At 44.3% G+C, this 22,618-nt stretch overlaps 2 protein-coding genes across 10 annotated transcripts in view; both read right to left on the reverse strand.

Annotated features, from left to right (window-relative positions):
- Positions 1-1,327: 1,327 nt before the first annotated feature.
- Dctn6-p27 (dynactin subunit 6) lies at positions 1,328-2,509 on the reverse strand. Its single transcript, XM_076802367.1, has 5 exons — positions 2,388-2,509; positions 2,006-2,176; positions 1,818-1,945; positions 1,602-1,744; positions 1,328-1,524 (listed from the first exon to the last, which is right to left on the reverse strand). The coding sequence occupies exons 1-5, from the start codon at positions 2,414-2,416 to the stop codon at positions 1,423-1,425; spliced, it is 573 nt and encodes a 190-aa protein (XP_076658482.1). The 5' UTR covers positions 2,417-2,509; the 3' UTR covers positions 1,328-1,422.
- A 463-nt stretch (positions 2,510-2,972) lies between these two features.
- Positions 2,973-22,618, reverse strand: part of Hr3 (nuclear hormone receptor 3 ROR-beta) — a 114,138-nt gene continuing 94,492 nt past the window's right edge. For 4 of the 9 annotated variants that reach the window (XM_076801944.1, XM_076801942.1, XM_076801945.1 and 1 more), the window contains 6 exons: positions 17,302-17,467; positions 16,791-17,017; positions 14,115-14,471; positions 12,861-13,133; positions 12,565-12,789; positions 2,973-11,540 (listed from right to left, as the gene is read on the reverse strand). In XM_076801944.1, the coding sequence (XP_076658059.1) occupies positions 11,281-11,540; positions 12,565-12,789; positions 12,861-13,133; positions 14,115-14,471; positions 16,791-17,017; positions 17,302-17,467 (1,508 nt within the window). In that variant the 3' untranslated portion in view covers positions 2,973-11,280. The remainder of the gene's footprint in view (positions 11,541-12,564; positions 12,790-12,860; positions 13,134-14,114; positions 14,472-16,790; positions 17,018-17,301; positions 17,468-22,618) is intronic. The other 5 variants (XM_076801947.1, XM_076801946.1, XR_013083585.1 and 2 more) reach the window with 4 other exon arrangements.

A 22,618-nucleotide genomic window follows, 5' to 3' on the forward strand; every position in this document is an offset into this window, starting at 1 on the left:
TCACACTGCGACAGAAAATCGATGGATTTTCCGCCACGGAACCACCAGGGCTGTTTCGACCCTCCGTCATTCGAGCAGTTGTCTTTTAACACGTTATGGTAATAGTTAACGTATATATTGACGATAAGTGAATTCCAAGAGATTAAATGGCAACACGGTTCGTACATTTTCCGTTTAAGTGGCTGAGAGCCACTGTGGTACGCGGTTAAGCTGACGGAAACGGTAAATGGTTCGCATCCAACCCCCTCGACGAGACGCTAATTCATATTCATAGGTGTAGCGTTTAGCATTGTGCCGCTGGATTCTCCGGAGAGTTTGCTCGGCGAAGAACGTAGAGAAGGAGAAACACCAAGTTACATTAACTTGTCGCACCGACCACGCACACAGATTTGCCGATCGCGCGTCGCGTCGCGTCGTTTCCCTCGGCATTTCGGCCTTCAGAGAAGTATAGGGTGTTCTAGAAACACTGAACCGATTGAAATACGAGTAAGCTTCCTACCGAAACGAATTGAAAAATCCTTTGATATTTTTCAATCGGATTATTTAATTCGGAAATGGATGCTGTTAAACAATTGTTCCACAGCCTTCTATAATATTAGGGGTAGCAAGAACACGTAATTTCAAGTATATAACATATATCTCCTAATTGGATCATTTTAATTCATAATTACGTGTGATAATTCTGATTATTGTAATAGTTTATGTCAATGTTGTTCGACGTACATTGTTACTAGGGTGCAGCAAGGCTGAAGACACACTATAGCCATCTAGCGTTGGTACATGGGAATTAGGATTCTCCCAGAGATATCAACTTATTTTCAATATAGTTTTTCATTATAGCTTTTAATTACTTTTACTTGTAAATAGATGTCTAACTATCTAATACTTTTATAAATGTCCAAAAGAACTCTTAATCGTTAAAGAAATTAATATGCTATATTAAAACATATTTATATGAAAATGCATCACTGAATATATTAAAATTTACTTATTTTGAAATATTTCATTGGAAAATTATATGTCCAGCAGAAAAATTCAATTCGGAAATAAATATATTCTATTTGTTAATACCAAGTATGAATAACTGCAGATTTTGCGGTGGTGTTTTCTAGAATTGTCACAAGAGGGCTTTATCACAAAAGATCAAGTGTGCAAACGTATAATTTCAATAATACTGTAATGAAATATGGTAACTTTCATTTATTTGTGCAATACGTATTATACGTTGAATTTTAATGTAGTTATAAATTTATTAAATAACTTCCAGAAAATAAATATTATAACAGAAAATAAATTCTTGGAATTATTCACTTTATCTGCTCATAGCTAGTATTCAGACGAAGTGTTAAAAATTGTATTTATAGTCTTAAATTAATACATTGCAAACAAAATACCGAACTGCTTGGTAATGCTAGAGTAATATTATGTTTCTCCTTCACTTTTTGTAGGTTTTACATTTGGCTTTCTAAGATGATGATAATTAGGCAGAACTTTTAATAAAAATTCAAGTTGACCTACTTGCGGCTGCAATAAAAAAAGATAAAAATTTATGGACATCTTTAAGGGTTTAAAGTGCTAGCACAAGTGTTACAAATACTTACGTATGGTTTATCATGCATTTCTCTACGGTGACAATCGCTACCATATACTACAGTGTTCTCAGGTATTGATTCTGGTTCTGTCAACACACAGGCTGATCCAACGACACAACCATTGGTCAACTCAACTTCGCGACCAACAAAGGCTGCAAACAAGAGGATCCTTCCAATAACATAAGTATGTAGCAAATGTACTTTTAGCATAATATATCATACAACCTTTACTTTCAAATATATTGTTATCTCCGACTTTATAGGCTTCACAAGTACAGTCAGTCTCGAATACATTGAAGCTACCTATTATTTGCACTGGAACTGTCGCTGGTTCAGGAGCGTCAGGTGGTAACCTATAAATAAACACTTTATTCTCATTTAATTGAGCTCTGATACACGAATCCTTACATTACCTGTTCGCTATCGTTGCCATTTCTTCAATAATATTTCCTTCACCTATTATAATTGGTCCAGCCTCTGCGATGATACTTGCTCGAGGATGCACCACAGTCTTTGGACCAATTGTAATATCTCCTTTTAAAATACTTTCTTCGCATACTAATGCCCCCGCCGATATTTTCAAGCTGCGTGAAGAAATACAATTTATATCTTCCTCGTTGTATACGAAACTACGAAAACGGTACTTAACCTCAAAAAAGAGTAAAATAACTTGAATAAGGTTAATATTTTCAATCTAACCACACTTATAGATATCTACTATTTTTAGATTAATATAGTTCACAGTGTGACAAATAAATAATAGTTTATTTAAGCGTAATTTGTAAAATTTCTCACTTTGTACGACGACTGACAGATGAACTCATTGTTAATCGTTGACAGTGTACGCGGAAACGCGACCTCTTCGGTAACTTCTTCTAACTACTTATCCACACATTTTAGATTATGATATACCGACGATGAAAGAAATACAATCGTGTACTCTTTTTATTGTCATAAAACTACTGTCTTTTTATTAAATATTATAGATCGAATGGAATGTATGTATTACTTATATTTAAGAAAGAAGATGCTATGTACAGCTTTAAATTCGTAGGAAATACAGGATGATCGCTAACTGGGTGGTACAACCGAAAAGGGTATGATCCTACATAACACAGACTTAAAATTTGTGAAGATCATTAAGAACTTGATTCAGATACAAATTGAAGTAAACGTTCAGAAAAAATTCTATGTTGCGTACCCCCACGTTTAAGTATCTATTTATTTCATAATTATATCATTTAAATATGATAAAGGGACAGGGTCAAAATGACAGGGGACAAGGTCGAGTCGATAGTGCGTGAACCGCACCACCCCAAGAAAACAAACGCTCCCGCTGTTTTATTATTATTTTTTTTTAATCGATATTTAATATAACTCTATATTATCCGTCAACTTTTATTTATTATATATATATTTTTATATATTATATATTATAAAATTTAACTCCAAATTGCGATAATAACGTCTAATTGCAACGTGCGTGCGCGTGTACGTGTTGCGCCTTTGTGTATGTGTCTGTTTTGCATTTTTTTTTCTTAATATTCCTTAATTCTCTCTCTTTCTCTCCCATCACTTTCTCTCCTCCATTCGTATTCGCAATATTGTTTTTGTTTGTCGCTTGTTTTGTTTGTATCTCTTAACCGTGCCCGCCCCGGTTATCTTAGACGTGTGTGTGTGTGTCGCTGTATATCCGTGTGTGTCCGCGTGTCTCTGTATTCGTGTGGCGTGTATCTGTATCCGTGTATCGTGGTACGCAGTGTACATATGGGTGGGTGGGTGGGTTTTTTTCGTGGGTGAACGATTACAGGGTGGTAATGTATCTTGCACTCGCGCGTACGTGACTGTGTACGTGTTTTATCTACAGTTAAACGAATTCTACGCACTTACTCGTTAATCGGCAGAATAATATGCATTTCTTAATTTCGCTATAAGTATATTTAAACCGTCCGAAAACGTATCAGTCGGCGCACCGTGACGGATTCGCCATCGCTCTCGTCGAGCCTCCCTCGTTTCCCTAAGTTCCCCCGTTGCACCCCATACGATTTCAACCCCCATCCCCCTCGCATTCGCATTTCCTCTCGTTATCTACGCTACCAGTCGCATCGAGTTCCGAAAAATTGGAAACAACAGGATCCCAGGCTCACAGAAAGCATGTGTCCACCCACTGTTCCCCCCTTCTGCTGTTAGGTTGGCCAAAAAGTATAGCGTTGGACTGGAGAGGAAATAATCGCAATTAAAAGATTTGTCAGTGAACTTTTTTTTACGATTACATGTTTAACCGCTTAGCTACGGTACACCGTTACACACAGTGACCTGTTTCGCTTGTTTGTCGCGTGTTTAAACTATGAACTATTAAAATATTTCTTCATTATTGCATTCTTCGAGTTTTTTAAATGCTACGATAATATTAAAACTTATTCGACTGTAATTTTATTTTTACACAAGTGTGACGAAATCTACAGGGAAAAGCGATCAAACAAGTTCAGCCTAGCCGTAGCCTAAGAGGTCGAACCTCAATTTTGAAAAATTGGACGAACGCGATATTGCATTGATAAAACATCGGACACCACCTTCCACGGAGAAATCCGACGATACCGATTGGCCAACCGAACGTTTCCTGTTTCGATACGTTGCTCGACACCTTCGAAGAGTACCAAGTGATGATCAAAGTCAGAATCCCTCAAGCGGCACGTGTCCGAGCACTGCGAACGATACCGAGCGATTAGAAACATTATATTTGACGATCCTCGCGAATAAAAAAAAAAAACAGAAAAGACAACGATTTTTGCTCGATCAACTCGTCTGATCGGACAAACGGCGCGCAGTCATCGGTCGGACCTGTGCCGGTGCCGTTTCAGGGATGCTCGTGCTGAATAACAATAAGAGAAGAGAAGATTTCGCTCGGGACGCGGACGATACTTCACCGTGGAACTTATCTAGAACGTTTTAACGTCTATCGGTTAATGGTCACGCTACGCGGTCTGCTAAGCTGCGCTAAAAAATTGTGGGGCGCTTCTGTCTCGCAAAAGTATCGGCCAAGCTCTCGCGGTGCGCTACCAAAAAACTCAGCGTCAGAATTCAGCTAACTGACGATCTCGAAAGCCTGGCGCTCCAACCCGCGCGGGCACATCGATATAATCGAACAATCACAAATAAATATCACTGTGTAAAAATTTACGGCGATGCTCGTCACCCAGGATCACGTACAAAATGCTCGAGTTCGCGTTAACTCTAATTAAGACTTCAAAGCAGCATCGTCGCTTCGAATAATTTGTAAATATCAAAACTTGTGGGTCGTCGATCGAAACGTTTCCGGGATCGTTCGAGGTCCCTCGATCCGTGCCTCGAGCACCGAGCCAATAGCGGTCTCCGATCCTTTTGTCGTCGAAAAAATGACTTTCTGTCAGTGGTGCGGATGCGGTGAATGGAAAACTGATTCTCTTTTATTCGCAACGACGAAAGGATTGTCGATAGTGTACTCCCTATTAGGTGTCCCGTTTCATCCTTGTACTTATTCGGAATCACGTGGGAGGGTGTTCTGCGTGATGAGAGAGATTCGGGTCGTTTACATGATTCACAGTGTAGACTTAATCCTTTACGCTGCCGCGAACAGTGACGTCGGCGAAGCTTCTACTTTATTCGATACTTTTTCCCCTTTTTCTTTGCACGAGCTCGTGGGATTAATTTTGTCAATGAACGGTCTTTTGCGTGGGTTCAGTAGGTACAAAACATTTGAAATCACGAAACAGCGAAAAGAATTCAATTTCAACTTTTGCATCTGGGAAACTTGATACATTGCAGTTTCATGTTTTGGTAGTCTTCTCGTTACTTTAACTGGGCTTAGTTATAGCAATCTCTCACTTTACGTTTCAATCAACAACACACACACTCTCTCTCTCTTTCTTTCTCTCTCTCACACACACTATAGGCTCTCAGAAATTTCCTAATCTTACCGCGCTACGTGTCATCAGCGTTCTTTTCTAAAGGGATTTTGATAGCGAGCTAGCGAAAATTGATCGGTGTGCGACGCTATTTGAATCGAAGCTGCAAATTATAGACCCATTGAACGACTGGTTTGCGACAGGCTTACGGATCTAGCAGACACGGAGATTAGATCAGTTTGTAATTGCGAGGCACGGGAGGAAGCTTCGTGGGACAGAGATTCAAAGGTGATCGAAAGAAGAAGAATAGATCCGAAGAAAGCAGCAGATTCGAGACAGCTGGGGAACCGTGATCGCTCGTAATCGTGTAAAGTGAGCAATTGCCGTACGCTATATTGATCAAATTTATTAAACTTTGAAACAAAAGAACATAGTTGCGCTACAGTCAAAAAGGCACACGCACCATATCTGCCAGTCGTTGATCGTTAAAACGTTGCCGGACAGAAGTCGCAAACAGATTCTCGGCCGCATCCGGTCTCGCGACAAGTACGAAGGGATGAAACAGCGAATAAAGGAGTACAGTAACGATCCGGTCGATGGCCGGCCGGGGATGTATATCGGATCGGCCGTGCGCTCGGTTCTCTCCGTTCGTTCGGATCGTCGATGATCGATCGACGATCTAGGCGCGCTCGCGCTTCCAGCGTGTGTGTGTGTCCGGCCGACGAAAGCGAGGAAAGCCGGTAACGGTGCGTAAAAAACGCTTCGAGAGGCTCCACCGCGGCGATGGTTATTATTATTTAGTTTAAGAAGTACGTGTTTACGTATAAAGAGACGCGTCATACAGTGCCGTACAGTACCAAAACGTTTATAATGCGCACATAATGATTACCTCGATTAAACCTCTATCTACGCGCTCGCGCAGGCTCGTGTATTGTAAATGTGTGTTCGTCAGGTTCGTTTCTCAGTTTCGCTGTGGGGATGGTGTGTGTGTGTGGATCGTGTGTGTATATCCGTGTGACAGTGTTTCCTTTTTCTCACATGTTGCGTCCGCGAGCCGGCCAGACCGGTCCAGGGACAATATATCGCTTTTTATTCTTCATTATTTATATTTATATTTATACTCCTATATTTATATATACATATACATATGCACACACACACGTACACGTTCACAGTTCATCGTCGCACGCTTTTTCTATCTTATTCGCCTCTGTGTACTGTTCGGAGACGCGGGGACCGTTGAATCTTGCTCGTTCCGTCGGAAATTTTCGCCCTTCTCAATATGTATATATATATAATATATATATATATGTATATGTATAATATATATATGCGAGTGTGTGTTTATACATATACAGTCTAAAGTAGCTCAGAGGGAACTATGCGAACCAACTACCGCGAAGCTGACCGACCGGAAGTAGCGCCGACATTCTCCCGTCCGTCCGTCCGTCGAACGCTGCGTTTTCCGTTCGCGTTTCCGCACGCGAAAAACGGGAGAACGTCGACGCGCTCCGGCTCGCCAGTCATTCGCCGACGCTATTTCATCGGGTCTTTTGCACCGTTTGCGTTTAAATGTATCTCGGTTTCGTTTTCTATGTCGTGAACGGCCGGTCCGAGCAAAATTCTCACCGTAATACACGCCCAGTCCCCCGTCTATGCGGGTATACATTGTTACGCGTGCGTTCTCCGTGTGCGCGCGTGTGTATGCATACACATAGATATATAAGTTGTCTGTGGACCGTTCTGGCCGGGCCCCTTTAACCACATTTTTTTTTCTTTACTTTAATTAGTACAATATATACCTTTTTGTATGTATGCATCGTAACAACCGATATTCTCAGTTCTTTCGTGCTCGCACTCTCTCTCTCTCACACACACGCACTCTCTCTCTCTCTCTTTCTCTCTCTCTCTCTCTCTCTCTCTCTGTCTCTCTCTCTCTCGCTGATTCTGTCGTCCTCGTGGTTCACTTTCCTCCGCTCACTTGTGTTTAATCCTTTCCCTCTGATCATTCTTTCAAACTCGTTTTCTCTCACGCATTGAATTTTCACACATACTCTCTTTCTATATATATATTTTTTATATTAGTGTGCGTATATACGTATACATATGTGTATATATATGTATATGCATGTATGTACATATAAACATATATATAATATGTAATATATAGTATATATATATATATATATGTAGACATATATACACACACTTCTACATATCTTTCATATATACTTTATGCTTTTTATGTATACTTTATATATATATATAACTTTTGTTTTTATATATATATATAAAACAATGTTATGTTTATTTAAGGCCCAATACGTTCATTACGAAGGAAATAATCTGCAACAGAAAGGAGACGAATATACGGTTAAACGCTTGTACCTCTTTTGCTCCCTGTCGTAAGCACCGCGAGTATAGAATCTATTCAGTCAATGACGAGTCGTGGTTTCTTGTCGGTTATTTCTTTTTTTTTCGTATTTTTCTCCCTCCACAAGTCGTCGCACACGGACGCGACCGCTGCCACTTCCGTCGAGGCGAAGGCAACGCAAGTAGATGAGCCACAAAATGATCGGACCGATCGTCGACCATCATCCTACCCGCGAATACACGATAATCCACGGGCGTCTTCTACAGTTTCCGTCCCGCGCATAATAATTAATAATCTCTTGATCGTCGCTTGTCCGTCAATACCTCAAGCTTTTGTTTTTCCATTGCCATTATTCGAATTACGACAGCGACGCGACAGCATCAGAGTTTCCGCCAACCCTCGTACGCTCCTCAAAAACAATTGCACAAAAGGTGTCCTCTGGCAGTTTTCGCCAACGTTGTTTTATCCGTAACCGCGCCAGCGAGCACATTCCATTACAATAGAGTAAGAGACGTCTCACAGTATCCAAAAATAGAATAGATCGTACGAGAGTTGAAAGGAGTTCGTCACGCTGCGATAAATAATCGTCCGAATTTTCTGATCGAGCGGCACACTACGCGAAATGATTCGAAGAGTTCTCTCAGTCGTTTCAATGTCTATGCGTGAAATCAAAAAAGAAAAAAAAAAGCGAGAAGAGAAATACGGGTACTCCGAGCAGACAGAACGCTGTAAAATGTTGTCGACGCGAACGTTCAACAAATCTTTACGCGAACTGGACAAACGATTCGCTCGAAACTGCTAATCAATATAAAAGTATAAACCCGAAGAATACGGACAACGTTCGCAAGTGTTGTTCAATTTAAACGTGGTTTCCTATGTTTTCTCTTAGTTATACAGAAATTGTTTGCCTCGTGATCATCCATTTCCGTTCCGATTGCCTCGACACGATCTCGTGTCTCTACCGCTTGTTCGTCCGCCACTGTTTTTAAATCTACAATCCTGCGGTATTCCGTTTCGCGTGACACGTTCGCTCCTCGACGCTGCCTAGGAAGGATCGCCGTCGACCAGAAACAAGTAACTTTCGATGCTCGGAAAATATGTAACTCGACGCCCAGTCCTCGGGTTCGACCGTTTCGCGAGGTGATCGCGCGGATCGCCTACCGGATTTTCGACGACACACACCCCGCGGATAAAGTGACCAAGAAACGAGCGTAACTCGTCCCGATCAATTCACACCGTTTACTTTATACAATATGTACAAGCAATTTACGCGACGAACGCAATTCCCCAATGGCCGACGCGCCAACAAGATTCAACGAAACAGCGACGGTCGTGTCGCGATTAGAATGATGAAAAATCATGGAATGAGTCCGATCGAGGTTAACAATAATGAAAGTAGGATCTTGAAACAAACTTCCGGTTGGCTGGAAAGTAATACTTTACTGTTCGCTGCGAGAGAGATCGTCGAGACGGAGGGTTCCCTTCTCAAAGTACTATAATCCGATTTCCGTTTAATTGTTTTCCCTTTGCTTTGTCGTGCATTTTGCGGAACGTTAAAGCTATCGACTAACCGTTTTCGCGAAATAGTCTAGGACGATAATAAATTAGAGTCTCGCAGTAATACTCGAGAAGAACCCGATTAACATAACCGTACGCGGCGAAAACCCGGTAGACTTCACCCCGCGGTATCGTTCCCGACGTTTTTCACTCAGAAACTCCCAAGGTAACTTTCACTTAACGGGTACAACTAATAAACAATCGCGGGAGGGAAGTTCGGGGGGCGACGCCGGGTGAAAAGAAGAAACTTAATACGAATTATCCTATCGCATTTTGTACACGTGAAAGAGAGAAAACAAAACGAAAGCTTTCAAAAAAAAAAAAAAAAGAAAAATAAAAAGGGAAGAAGGAGGGAAACAAATAGATAATAATAATCGTAATAATAATAAGGATAATAATAATTATTATAATAATATTAATTAATTAATAATGTTAATGATTATCGTAGTAGTACTAGTAACGCAGTTTCTGACCGAAAAAAAGATCAAAGTACAAGTTACGTGCTTTCCAATAACGAACCGATAATAGAATAAAAAAAGATGGACGAGTAGACTTACAACGATCGCAGTTAATTTTAACAAAAACAAAAAAAAAAAAAAGGACAAAGAAGATAGAAACAGTTACTTGTTTCCCGCTCGATTCGGGCGGCACGTCGTTTTCAAGCCGGCTCGCTTGCATGTTAAATTTAAGATCCAAAACATCGTGCTCCGGCATGAAGTCCAATTTCCTCTCTCCCCCTCTCTCTCTCTCTCTCTCTCTCACTCTTTCACTCTTCCGTTCTCTCGTTCTCATTCTCTCTCTCTCTTTTTCTCTCTCTCTCTCTCTCTCTCACTCTCTCTCTCTCTTTCACTCCGGACAATCGGTGAAATCGGGTTGCGCAGATAAGATTAAGATTTCGTTATCTCGGTGTGACGAAAAGCTCCGCTCTATCGTCATACATTTTTTCTCGTAAATATATAGACGACGATGAGACACGACGAAAAAACGAATATGTACAATAAACCGCGCGTCACCAAACAACCGTCTTTCGCGTCGAGACCGTTCTCGATTGCTCGCAGTCGTCGGCTACGATTGTTCTTGTTTTTTTTTCTTTTCTTTCTTTTTTTCGAGGATCTTAGAATTCCTGCCTGAGTCGAAGGGCTCGAAGGAAGATCGTGCAAGCGACAAGCGGCAAACAGGATTGCTCGAACGATCCAAGGACGCGAAGACGATCGGATCGTCGGCCTCGCTCCCTCTTCCGATAAAACTTATCTCTTTGTACTTAAAAATTCTATATAACATGTCAATATATAAAATTCAATTACTAATCCTCGGAATTAAATATACAATAACAACGCAACGTGTGCTGCCTAAATTACTCGTAATTCATAATATATATATATATACTATATATATAACTCATAACTTGTCCCTCCTGTTCGATGCGTTCTCGTGCACGATACATTTGAAGCTAAAGAAGAAGTACGTAGGGTTTATGATAGTACGATCAAAGAAATAAAAAGTAGTGTGTGGTAAGCGTGTCTCCGGCATTACGGCCTCGGAAATCAAATCGGACAAAATCTCAGCAAGCTCGTTGCGTCACAATCGCGTACTCCGCACCCTTCGACCGTCGTCGTCGATCGGCCCTAAACACGCCCACGCGTTATTCACTCTCTCACTCTCTCATTTTCTCTCTCTCTCTCTCGCTCTCTTTCTCTCGCGCTCTTCCTAGGTAGCGTCGTCGCGACGTCACCGTTTTCTCTGTTGACACGCGTCGCCTTCTCCGTCGTTTCCTTTCCGGACGGTGGAACTCACCTTGACAGAGCAAGGCCCGGCGCTACTCGCGTACCGCTTTGTTCGTCAGCGTCGGGACGCCCTGCGCCGCGTCGATCGTTCAGCTGTCGACGCTGAAAAGCTCTTTGTGGAGGGCCGGGAAGTCGAGGTGGGGCTGCGACCGTTTCAGCTTCGCGAGGGCGTCCATGTGCAGCAGAGAGATCTCCCGGAGCTGGGGGATCTTCGCCAGGATCGCGTCGCACACCGTTACGTCGCCCTTGATCGGCGACACGTGGTTACGGTCTAACTCCGACCTCAACGCCCTGATTACCGCCTGTGACAGTCTCGTCACTTCCGCGAGGCCTTTCAGTCCCGGCCGATCTGAAATTCAGGCATCATGTTCGAGATTAACCTTATCAGCGTCAACGCGTTCTAAGTGATCTCGCAGAAGTCCTATTCTCGTTTCGTTAAAAATCAATTATTGCATTGCACAGAGTACAGAGGGTTAAAGGGGTTTCATGTTGTTACTTTGGACTTTAACCCTGCAACGGCGGAGCTTGCTTCCGTTTCCACCGATACAATAAAAATCGCCAATGGAAAAGCTGACCAAATAGTCTCGATGACTATTGTGGCTATGAAAATGGACCGCCGTCGGAGGGTTAATTCCAATATAAGTCTGCGAAGCTATCGTTACAATTCTGAAGCACATTGTATTTCCGCTGGAACGATAAGCATCAGCATCTTTGCATTGAAGATGTAGATTAGAAGTTTTATAGATCGAGACATCATAATTCCATTGCTTTGGTGCTTGTCGAATCAACTGCATCCCCGTTATCGTCGGAAGCAATAGATTATAGAGAAGCAGAATCCTTTTAACTAAAAGGATTGTGAAAGTCGAAGCCACGGTAATGGTATTCGTTTTATATGTCGTAATAGGACACTAGTGCTCTTCTATCCCCCCCCCCCTGTTAAGGTACTCCACCTTGCTTTTTCATTGACTGATAAAAAGTTCTCGGTAACGACCAGGTGGATTAACCAAATCAGTTGCGTCTTTACTGCACGAGAGCAGATACTTTCCTCTTTGTATTGCAATGTTCTCAAATCGTCGTACGACCATCTACATATTTATACGGAACCTTTAAACGGGATTAAAGAATTAAGGATTCGTAAAAGGAATCTTCGCTAACCTTCAAAAACTTCTTGATAGAAAATTATGAATAATTCTTTGAAGTTCCCGCGAAGATTCAAACTAATGTAAATGGTGGTAATCGAAACATTTCTGATTCAGAGCTTTCAGTTTTAATTGAGAACTTTCTAACGTCGAGTTATGGTTTTCTGCAACGTGGCAGCAAGTTGATCAGTCTTTTTATTTGAAAAAAAAAGTCCCGTTACGACTTTTACTAACCAGGGCTGTAGAGAACCGCTGCGCTGTACAGCGCGAGCTCCGTTTCCGTGAGTTTCAATTCGGCAATACTCCTGGCCATTTCGAACACGCAAGAAACGAGCTTCATTTCCGCTGTGTCCGTCGTGTAAAACGCGTCCTGTGGCAACATTGTGTCACCGTAGAGGACACAGTTCTGCTGGAGATCTAGGTACCTGCTCATACGTAGCACAGCCAACTCGAAGGAACCTACGAACAACAGGGGAATCTATGATCTGAATATACTACGTTCGATAACACTTCCGTTTGGGTTTACGTACCAGCCTTTAATAGAACGATCTGGTCGTCTTGCGAGAGCTTCATGAATCCAGGAACCATCTTGGCGAACTCGATGATCTGCTGGATAACAGCGGTTAGTTTTTGGGCGCATTCGAGCCAGAGTTGTTCGTGCGCCATGTTCTTGTAGTAGATCAATCTGGTGAGGTCGTGCGGCTTCCGGAAAGACTCCTGAATCTCTTCCGTCGTCATCAGACACGTTCTTGCGTGAGCGTCCGCTATTGTTTTTGAGAGCAGCTCACTGATCTGTGCAGGATCTACGAAAACGAAACGGAATTGCCGGTTGAAATTTCGTTCTACGCCGATCGTTCGCGGACCATCGAGAACGATGCAAAAGTGTCTAACTACTTTACACCAACAAAAACAAGAAAAAAAAAACAAACAAACGAACAGGAAAGAACAACCACGTATTTGAAAGAACGAACAAACAAGTCTCCGACGTGTCGTTGCAACGATTGTTTAGTAGACAGCGGTGACACACAAGCGACAGATCGTTAAAGGATAGAACACTGCGATCGGTAAATCGTTTTGGCACTGGAATACACTTAGTAAGTCTTGTCTTCGGCGAGAATGCGAGACTCGGAATTGCGAGAGCACGTTTTCTTACGATTCCCCGGGCCAATCTGAACCACCGAGACCTATCCTCGGGTTCGTTGTAAATCTCTGTAATTGCCGCAATTTCAAACTGCATTATCGCTGCAGTTAGCGCAGCCATCTCACTATGGTCCTCAAGTCGGAAAACTTTGTCCGATCCGCCCTTGCGCGCACAAAGTCACCGCCAAAAATTCAAACCCCTGTGATACCTTCAATTTGTTCCGATTCATTTTTAGAAAATAATAAATAAGTTCTGTCGTTCTCCAAAATTTTTCCCTACCTTCCTTCTGTCTCTGCCGACCTCCCAAGATTACACTAGTTTCCGGTAGCATTTCTAATTTACATTTTCCGGTCCTCCATAACACGACTGAACAGCGTTCTCAGTGAGTCGATGTTAAACAGAAAACGTGCTCCGCGAGCGTCGAACGGAGAACGATCAAAACGAAAAGAAAACGAAACAGCCTACGATCGTAAAACGACGGAAGAACGTGTGGCGCGAGGCGCGAAGGCGCGCGGCGCAGGAAGACAAAGAAAAGAAGAAGAAGAAGAAGAAGAAGAAGAAAAAAAAAGAGAAAAAAGAAACGTAAGAAGAAAAGAAAGCGCAACTGGCATGCCCATGCAAAGGGACACAAACGTAACCTCACATCTCGCATGGGACATACTGGGCAGACTCGGCACTTCGTCGTCCTCGGATGGATTGCTGACCCTCTGTTGCTGACCGCTCAGAAAGGTCGTCGAGTCGACCATCGTGTACGAGCCGTGGCCCAGGTTGGCGAGTTCGACGGTGGTTTCTTGCTTGACAGCAACGATTCCACCCCCGCTGAGGGAACCGGCACCACCGCCGCCGCCGCCAGCGGCCGCACCGCCACCGGTGCCAGAACCGCTCCCTCCACCGCCCGAGCCACCGCCACCGGATCCACCACCGTTACCACCGCCTCCGCTACTACCGCCACCACTACCCCCCGTGCTGCTTCCGGTCGTCGAGGCGGACAGCGACTTTCCTGGTTCACGCGAAAAGTCAAAGTTCACTGGGTCCGGGAGGCTTTCTGTATCCGCCCATTTCTCTCTTTCTCCGCCCCTAACCTCGCGACCTATTGTCAAGGGGAAAGTTACCAACATCGTCGCTACGCCACTTCACGGATTCGCTCTTAACCAGCGGCAGATCAAGACCTCCTAAGGCCCCGAGCACTCAGAGCCTTCTCAAACGAATCGTGATTCGTGTGCCACGTACATATTGCATAAGTATCGCATACGGCTCCGCATGAAAAGACTCTTAGACGCTGGATGCGTTGCCCCAGAGGTAGGATCACCGCGAGAACCCTATCCTAGGTCTGTCCCCTCCAGTGTCGCCAGATTAGGACTTGTCTCCCACTCTACCTTCCACGACGCCATTCCCCCAATCCCCGGCCGCGAGCATCCCCACGCTTCCGTCACTGACCGGTCACGTGACGTGATACGCACGCCCGATTCGCGTCGCGTCTACGTCTGCGTCACTACTGACCCGGCAATGGCAGAGGGAGGGGACTGTATTCCCCTCAATTTTCCCCGTTTGGCGACACTGCCCCCGTCCCCTCAGGACCCGAATATTTCCCTCGCGTGACGGAGAAGGCCCTAAACACCCTAAGGCCCGAGCTTCTGGAGGCCCCCTTACACAAAATTCTCAGAATATCCAACGATACATAATTTAACTAACGAATCTAAGCCTGGAAAGATGAAATTTTTCATACTGAAACCTTCTGTATCCTAGCATCATTCATTTAGCGAGATTAATGTAGTAATATCATTGTGTTATTCTGAATTGTCGCACAACAATTACACACGCTCTCTCTCTCTCTCGATCGATCGATAACCAAGCACGTATGCGAAATATGAAGTAGCATGTGCACGCAAATTATCTCAAACCAAAGCCGCCATAGGAGAATACCCCCTCAAAGTGTTTCTGGTACAATTAGCTACGATTGGAACGTGGATTAGACTGTGCACGAGCCGAGACTGTTTGGCAGCACAGTGAGCCAGTCGATGAAGCGGTAATTTTAGTCCGCGTAAGTTGTAAACCATTTGAACGCTTGTAATGATGGGCTGGGTTATGGTGCCTGCCCGCTATCTTTAGGAATACACTTACTGCCCGAAAGTTTCAACCATTATCGTTAGGTAAGTGTTATGGTAACTACCGTCGTTTCACCCGTCCTCCACCGTTCGGGTCAATTTCAGGGGAAAACGAAACTTTGTCCTAAATCGTTCCTTTTATGGTGTCGAAATCGACTCGGTGTCAAGAGTGCAGCTAACGAAAGTTAAAATATATGACATAAATTGCAACACAGATTGATAGGACAGAATACAAGGTCAAAGTTCTTGGAGGGTAATTTTCTTTTCATCTTCGGACGCGTCGATAAAGATTTCAATCGACGATTACAGAATAGAACAGCGTGAAATTTCACTGTTTTTCAGATACTCTGTCGGCATTGTTCATTCGAAGAAACGTCTATCGCGGCAACGGCATACTCCTGAGGCGGCAATTCAATCGTATCTTTATGACTGTTAATGTTACTTCAAGCAACAGTATCAATATCATTCACCGAATGCACCGTGCAGTCAACTGGCAGTGATAAACACAATAATTGTATCAGCCGCGTGGCGCTGAAAGGGACCAGTACTACTTGGCGCTGGTTGTTCATCGATTGACATCTTGTTACCGCTCCTTCGCTAACAATAAACTTTAATGGAACTATAAACTCTCGACTTGGCACGACTTCAGTTTCGTCTGGCAGTCGCCTAACTTCATATTCCGTCCGATCAAAATTGAAAATATACAGACTCGCGAGAAAGAATGCCTTATCTACACCCCGGAAATAACGTGCTATCTCTGAAAATTGATAGGATCCTGTGCGAAGCATTCTCGATTCGAGAGATGTTAGGTTGACGCATACGAAATGCCCGAAGAAATTACTAGACTATGCATTTATGAGCAAAACTGAGTAGGCGGAGTTTAAAACGGTGAAAAAGATTAAAAGACTCTACAGATTATTTTCACACTACATTAAAATTAGACAAACTTTTTATTTTCCGTAAAGATCCCGGCTCCCGTTAGTTGCAACCGATGGAGTCAACTTTTCTCTTGCATAAAGATTCCACAGTGGTGGCATAATCAGCGAAGCTAGATAGGTTTGTGTTAATTTCTCCGTCCCGAGCCCACCACCTCAACTGAGCGACCATACTGGAGCGTTTCCACGGACAGATGATAGAAAGAGACAAACGAGTAGCAGCCGGACACCTGATCCTCTAAAGCACAGGTAGATAGAGACGTGTCTGAAGGTACTCACCGGTGGTAACCACGTTGGGAAGAACCCCAGTCGCGGTGACAGCGGAGGGTGTATCAGGTGCGACGGTGTCCGCGACCTGCGTCTGCGTCGGTCGCGGGTCGTAGGTCGTCGTGCTGTCAACATAATCCGCGCTAAGCTCATAGTTCGTCATCGCCTGATGATTGTAATAACCCGAGCCACCTGTTCCGGGGCCGGGCGAAGCGTATTCGCTGCCGCCGTACGTATACCTAGCATAAATAAAAGATTTCGACGTTAAGGGGGGTCGGCGCTAGGCATCCATTTTTGATATCGTCTCGTTTAATTATTCACTTAAAAGGGAACAGTATTTTCTTGTTACAGGCACCGTCTCAGGCCATCGTTTGTCAAGACAGAAGCGTGCCACGAACCGTAACCGCCTCGCTACGAGGTTGTCGTTGGACCCAAGCAGCGAGCCTTTATCAAGCATAATACTACAGGGATATATACATTATTCTCGTCGCGATACTCGATAAGATAACAGATTCGTACTTACCCTCCGTTATAGGGGTGGTGCTGATCCGAGCTGCTCGGTGTTTGGTGTTCAAACACGCTGCTATCGGGCGCCGTCTCGGAGGCCGCTCTCATTTGTGCCCTGTGGAATCTAACTTCGTCCTCGACCTTCTCCCTCTGCTTCTTCGACATGCGTCCGAATTTAACGGCTGCAAACGAAATCGGTCCGATTACTCACTGGCAATCTTCGATCAAATACGCGTCAATGGATTTCTCTGCTACAGTGGTTGTCGTCCACCGTAATTGTCGTTTCGTCTGTTCGACGACAATTATAGCAGAAGCTCTACATTCGTCGAGCGTGTTTACCGCCCGGATAAAATTGGGACAGTTACTGTACAGATCCCTGCGACAGTTACGGAGGTAATACTGTATTGTCATTGCTCGGATGTACGGAAGTTAGAATGCCTAATTGTCACCTAAATCGTAGCACGTAAATTAATTCGTTGGACTGCGGATCTTCATGCAAAATAAAAATTCTCTATCTATTTCTGGATTTTCTTGTACAGCATGTTGATATAAAAAATTTCGAGGTTGAATTAAATATTTCACGATACGCTGAATAGTTTCCTAAATGGTATTACGGTTTCCTAATTTATCCCGGTACGATTTGTTCGAGTTTTAAGAAACCGAAAGTCTGCTTCTTTTTTAGCAGAACGTGTTGAAAAGAATTTGATGTCAGCGAGGTGGGGAGAATATTCAAAAGGCAAATTAAGTCTATCGTACGGTTTTAATGAATACTGCACCAAGATTTTAAGCATTTAAACCTATATTCGAAGAACAGCTTTGAGACACCGTTAAAATATTTTTATTCCTCTTTAAAGATGAATTTATTTTATTTTTAGATTGTACCATTAGTATTATTTTAGACTATTCCAGAATTGGGTACGATTTTGGAGAGAAATCAATGAAATTTGCTGGTTGTCAAAGTCGTGCCTTTCGAAACGGAGGAAAATGTTCTATAAATAATAAATCATTTCCTTGTAACATGGTACCCTGTTACTTGACCCATATCGTTCCTTAAAAGAACATACCAAATTTTCTCGAGGACCCAAAATTATATTGAATAATTTCGGCCAACGGAGTGTCAAAGATTCGAACGAGGTCGAAAAGCAAGAATGACATAATTCAGGCGGCAAAGGGTTAAACGACGAACGAGTCGTAGGATTTGTTTGTGGAAATAAGAATCCCTGATTCCGAGCAATTTCACGTTCACCGAGATCGCTTTGCGGTGCATCGTCGCATGCACTGAATCGTGGAGAAGGAGTATCGATCCGATAAACTTCGGAAGACCTGGACTAATGAAGATCGAAGTACCGGCGTCCTCGTCACGTCGTTTCTAAGTGGCTCGTCGACGCCCCAAAGAAATGTTCTGATTCGAAGAACGCGGAAGTTCTTTGCATCTCGGGCCTCGTCGTCGTTATCGCCCGGCTCAGATGCACCCATCCATCCGAGTGACGTCACCGCGAACACACTCAGAGACATGCACTCGTGCGCACACACACACACAGACTACGATTCAACTGCAACGCGCACACCACCGATATAATACGTCACGCGAGGAGCGTTCAACAACCGCTAGAACCTGAATCGTTCCGTCTTCCTTTTTCTTCCGTGTTCACCAGTTTCTCAAGTTCATCCGCGAGTTCAGACGCGACACACCTCTCCCGACGGCCTATTGTCAACGGAACTTTCGAATCATCGATAACCGCGCAGCAGAACCGAACGTTTCCCTACACCGTACAAGTGAATACCTAAATTACCGAATTTTTCACACCGCGTCTTTCAAGCTAAGTCTTCTATTCTTTTTACTTGATTAATTTATATAAAAATCAAACATCACCGTCGCGGTAAATATTCAGTTCCAAGAAATATTTTCAAATTCTACGCATTTCGAAGATATGTAGGAGAAGAGGGACACATGGCGGGCAGGAAAATTGCAGAAAAACAGATAATCGGGTGTAGTACGTTTGATTTGAGTCCAGCCGCTGGTCTACAGCCCCGAAAAAGGGCCATCCGCACGCAAGGCGCGCAATTCGATTCGATTCGGCAGCGACGAATCTCGAGCGGCAGAAAACACGCGCGTGAGTTCACGCACACACGCGGTGCCATGATGTCCCGCGGTGGCCCCCGCGCGTCGCGAAAGAGATGGAACGATCAAACGCGAAGCGGGAAAAAGGGGCAAACACGCAGCGACGTCAGCTGCCAGCTGAATCGCTATCGGGATCGCGGTTGTACAGCTCGGAGGAAGCCGAGAGAGAAGCTCGAGCCCGACGAAGAGGTCGAAGCGGAGGGTGATCGACCGAACGTGGCTGACGCGCGACGAAGAGGGCCGGAGGATCGTGAGGAACCGACGAAGAGAGAGAAAGAGAGAGAGAGAGAGAGGGGGGGGGGGGAGAGGAATGAACGACACAATGGGAGGGAGGAGCGCAGAGGGAACGAGAGATAGAAGGAGAGGGAGAGGAAGAGAGACGACAACAGGAAGAGTATGCGCGCGCCATCGGTAGCACACGATGCACTTTCTGGTAAGCGTGTGCGAGCGTGGAGCACACGCTGCGCCGAGATGACTGGCTCCTTATCAACGGGCGCAAATACTGCCGGACGCCGCCGCCGGCTCGTGAGAAGTAACGCGATTATCGTTGCCAGATTCACGCGGCTGCGTTTCGCTCGATCGTCGCGCTTCCGTCTAGCTCTAGGAACACGACCGTCCCCATTTTAGAGATTCGGGCTTGGTGGCCCGCGCCGGGACCGACTCCGAGACATCGACTCCGACTCCAACTCTGACTTCGCGTCGACGCCGGGATTGAACGAAACCGGCGTCAATGACCTCCGCGCGCGGTGCTTCCTCCGCGAGCTGCTAGACACTCGGATTTTCGGAGTGTATTTTTATATTCGGGGGTGGGCGACCGCGTGGGAACGTTGACTCCCGAGCCCCGGGGGACTTCCAAGAGTCCTAGCAGGAAGGGTTGCACAGGCCCCGGGACCGATTTTTCTGGTGGAACGGGAAAAATTCTGGAACGATGCTCCTGTTCAGAGCCGGTCTCTCTGGCTCTCGATAGCCGATATCATTCGCTTCACACGCACTCGTCAAATGATTCGGTGTCAATGATCCCAGAAAGAAGGCGCGTCTCGTTACTACGTTGCGACACGCGGTCGTAGTCTCGGGCCTACGAGACGAGGGGCCGCGCGACGCCGCCTCGAGTGTTCAGATAGCCCGTCTACAAATTTTGCAGACGGTGCTCCTCGGTGGCTGATTTTAGATCACTCTGGCGATAAATGTTATTTTGAACCGTCCATTGCAGGAGGAAGCACTCGGATAAGCAGCATCCGACGTTCGACGACCAGAGGCCGGATTCTTATCGAATACTTGCAAACGATGGCTCGTCGAACGACCAGACGATTATCGAGGAGCCTACCTGCACGATTAGGATATTTCAAAATCTTGTGCATACAATCGAACGAATCTATTCCTCCCCCCCCCCCCTACAGCCTCGGCTTCATCAATATCCTCGGTTAAATACTTCCATTAACTCCGCGTTCCTTCTACCGTACGTCCCAGTAGATTTAATTTAATTAAAGCTATTTGCATTTAATTTCAATTTTGAATAGACCGAATTCAATTCACTTACCGCTTCTAACTTTGCTCGAACAAATTTCGAGCAGATCTAATTTAATATTTAAGCCTCTCCAGGTAACTAATTCGTCAGTTGAAATTGTGAAGAATGCACAGAGTCTCTAAACATCTGTTACCCTTAATTAGGAATTCAACTCTTGATTTTTATAATGCTTTTCAGAAATGTAACTGGTACGCTGAGGTCATGGCAGACCCCAAGTGAAAGAAAAATTCAGTGAATTCTCGATATATGTCAACAACACGGGTCTTGCCAGCGACATGTATCGTCCATGAGCCGTGTTATGTTTACACTCCTCGGCATCCGAGACCTCTCGAGCTTCGTGACCTTTCACTACTCCGCGGTAGTGAGGATAGTTCCGCGACGTTTATCACCCAGGCCTTGGCGACATATACAGGGTGTCCCGTAACTGGTGGTACAACCGAGCAGGGGATGATTCTATATGAAAAACTGAGTCGAAAATATAGAATAAAATTTTTTGATACAAGGCTTTGTTTTCGAGAAAAATGAGTTTGAAAATTTGTCTAGTTCGTGTGCACTCGGCTTACTTGCGGCTCAACGGGATTTGAAGAACCACCGCACTACAGTTGCGAAGTAAGACGTTTTTTAAGTGAAAATTATCAGTGCTGGATCGGTCGCGATGGCAGAGTACCTTGGCCGCCACGATCTCCGGATTTGTCACCGTTAGATTTTTATTTGCGGGGTCAGGTGAAATCGATTGTGTATCGTGATGACATAACGAGCATCGAACAATTACAACAAAAAATTGTGACAGCGTTTGAACACTTAAAGCAACATAATAATTGCACATTACAAGAGGTTCGAAGGAATTTAATACGAAGAGCACAATTATGTCTAGAACAACGTGGACAGCGCTTCCAGCAATTAATGAATTTAACGAATTCCTCAAAGGTAATTCTAACATTGTAACCTCGACCTTCGATTTGTTCGACGTATACAAACCTCGAAAACTTTTGCGAAAAAAGGTTGAGGTAACTCGGAATAAAGTCCGTTGAGTCGCAAGTAAGCCGAGTGCACGCGCACTAGACAAATTTTCAAACTCATATTTCTCGAAAACAAAGTCTTGTATCAAAAAATTTTATTGTATATTTTCGACTCAGTTTTTCATGTAGAATCACCCCCGGCTCGGTTGTACCAGCAGTTACGGGACACCCTGTATAGAGAAGTCACTGTATTTTGATATTCACTTCCTCGAGTTAAATGCAGTCTGGCCCGGTTCTGGCCAGGACGCAACGTCCTGCTTTTCGGCCTATCAGTCGCGGCTTTTTATCTGACGGCAGAAACCTAGAAACCCAGGCGAGTGTTCATTAAAAAAGTTTACAGCCACTCACGGAAACGAACGGACGAAACAAACTGTAGAACACTCGAATGCGCATACGTACACATTCCTGTGCACGCCGCGCCGGGGGACACTTCAAAGACAATTCGTCTTTCAATCGCAATCGCGCGTATAAAATACTTTGACGAGATTCATGCATTCGAATCGGTAGAGTGGAGCCGATCGCTGAAGAAACTGTTAACGAGCCCGGGCTACGTCGCCGCCGGTCGGAAAGACAAGCTCGTCGAATAAATTGTTCTCGATATTAATAAGCGAAGTTGAACTATTTCGGTCCGTCGTTGCTTCTTCCTCGGGAGCAAAATTGAAACGCG

The sequence above is a fragment of the Halictus rubicundus genome, chromosome 16 (genome assembly GCF_050948215.1).
Source record: "Halictus rubicundus isolate RS-2024b chromosome 16, iyHalRubi1_principal, whole genome shotgun sequence".
NCBI classification, from domain to species: Eukaryota; Metazoa; Arthropoda; class Insecta; order Hymenoptera; family Halictidae; genus Halictus; species Halictus rubicundus.

Excerpts from the sequence above, each read along its gene's own strand:
- Dctn6-p27 (XM_076802367.1), bottom strand. The coding sequence starts at position 2,416 with ATGAGTTCATCTGTCAGTCGTCGTACAAA. Across the intron at positions 2,177-2,387 it reads TCTGTCAGTCGTCGTACAAA|CTTGAAAATATCGGCGGGGG; the intron begins GTGAGAAATTTT and ends TTCTTCACGCAG. Across the intron at positions 1,525-1,601 it reads AAATGCATGATAAACCATAC|CCGCAAGTAGGTCAACTTGA; the intron begins GTAAGTATTTGT and ends TTTTTATTGCAG.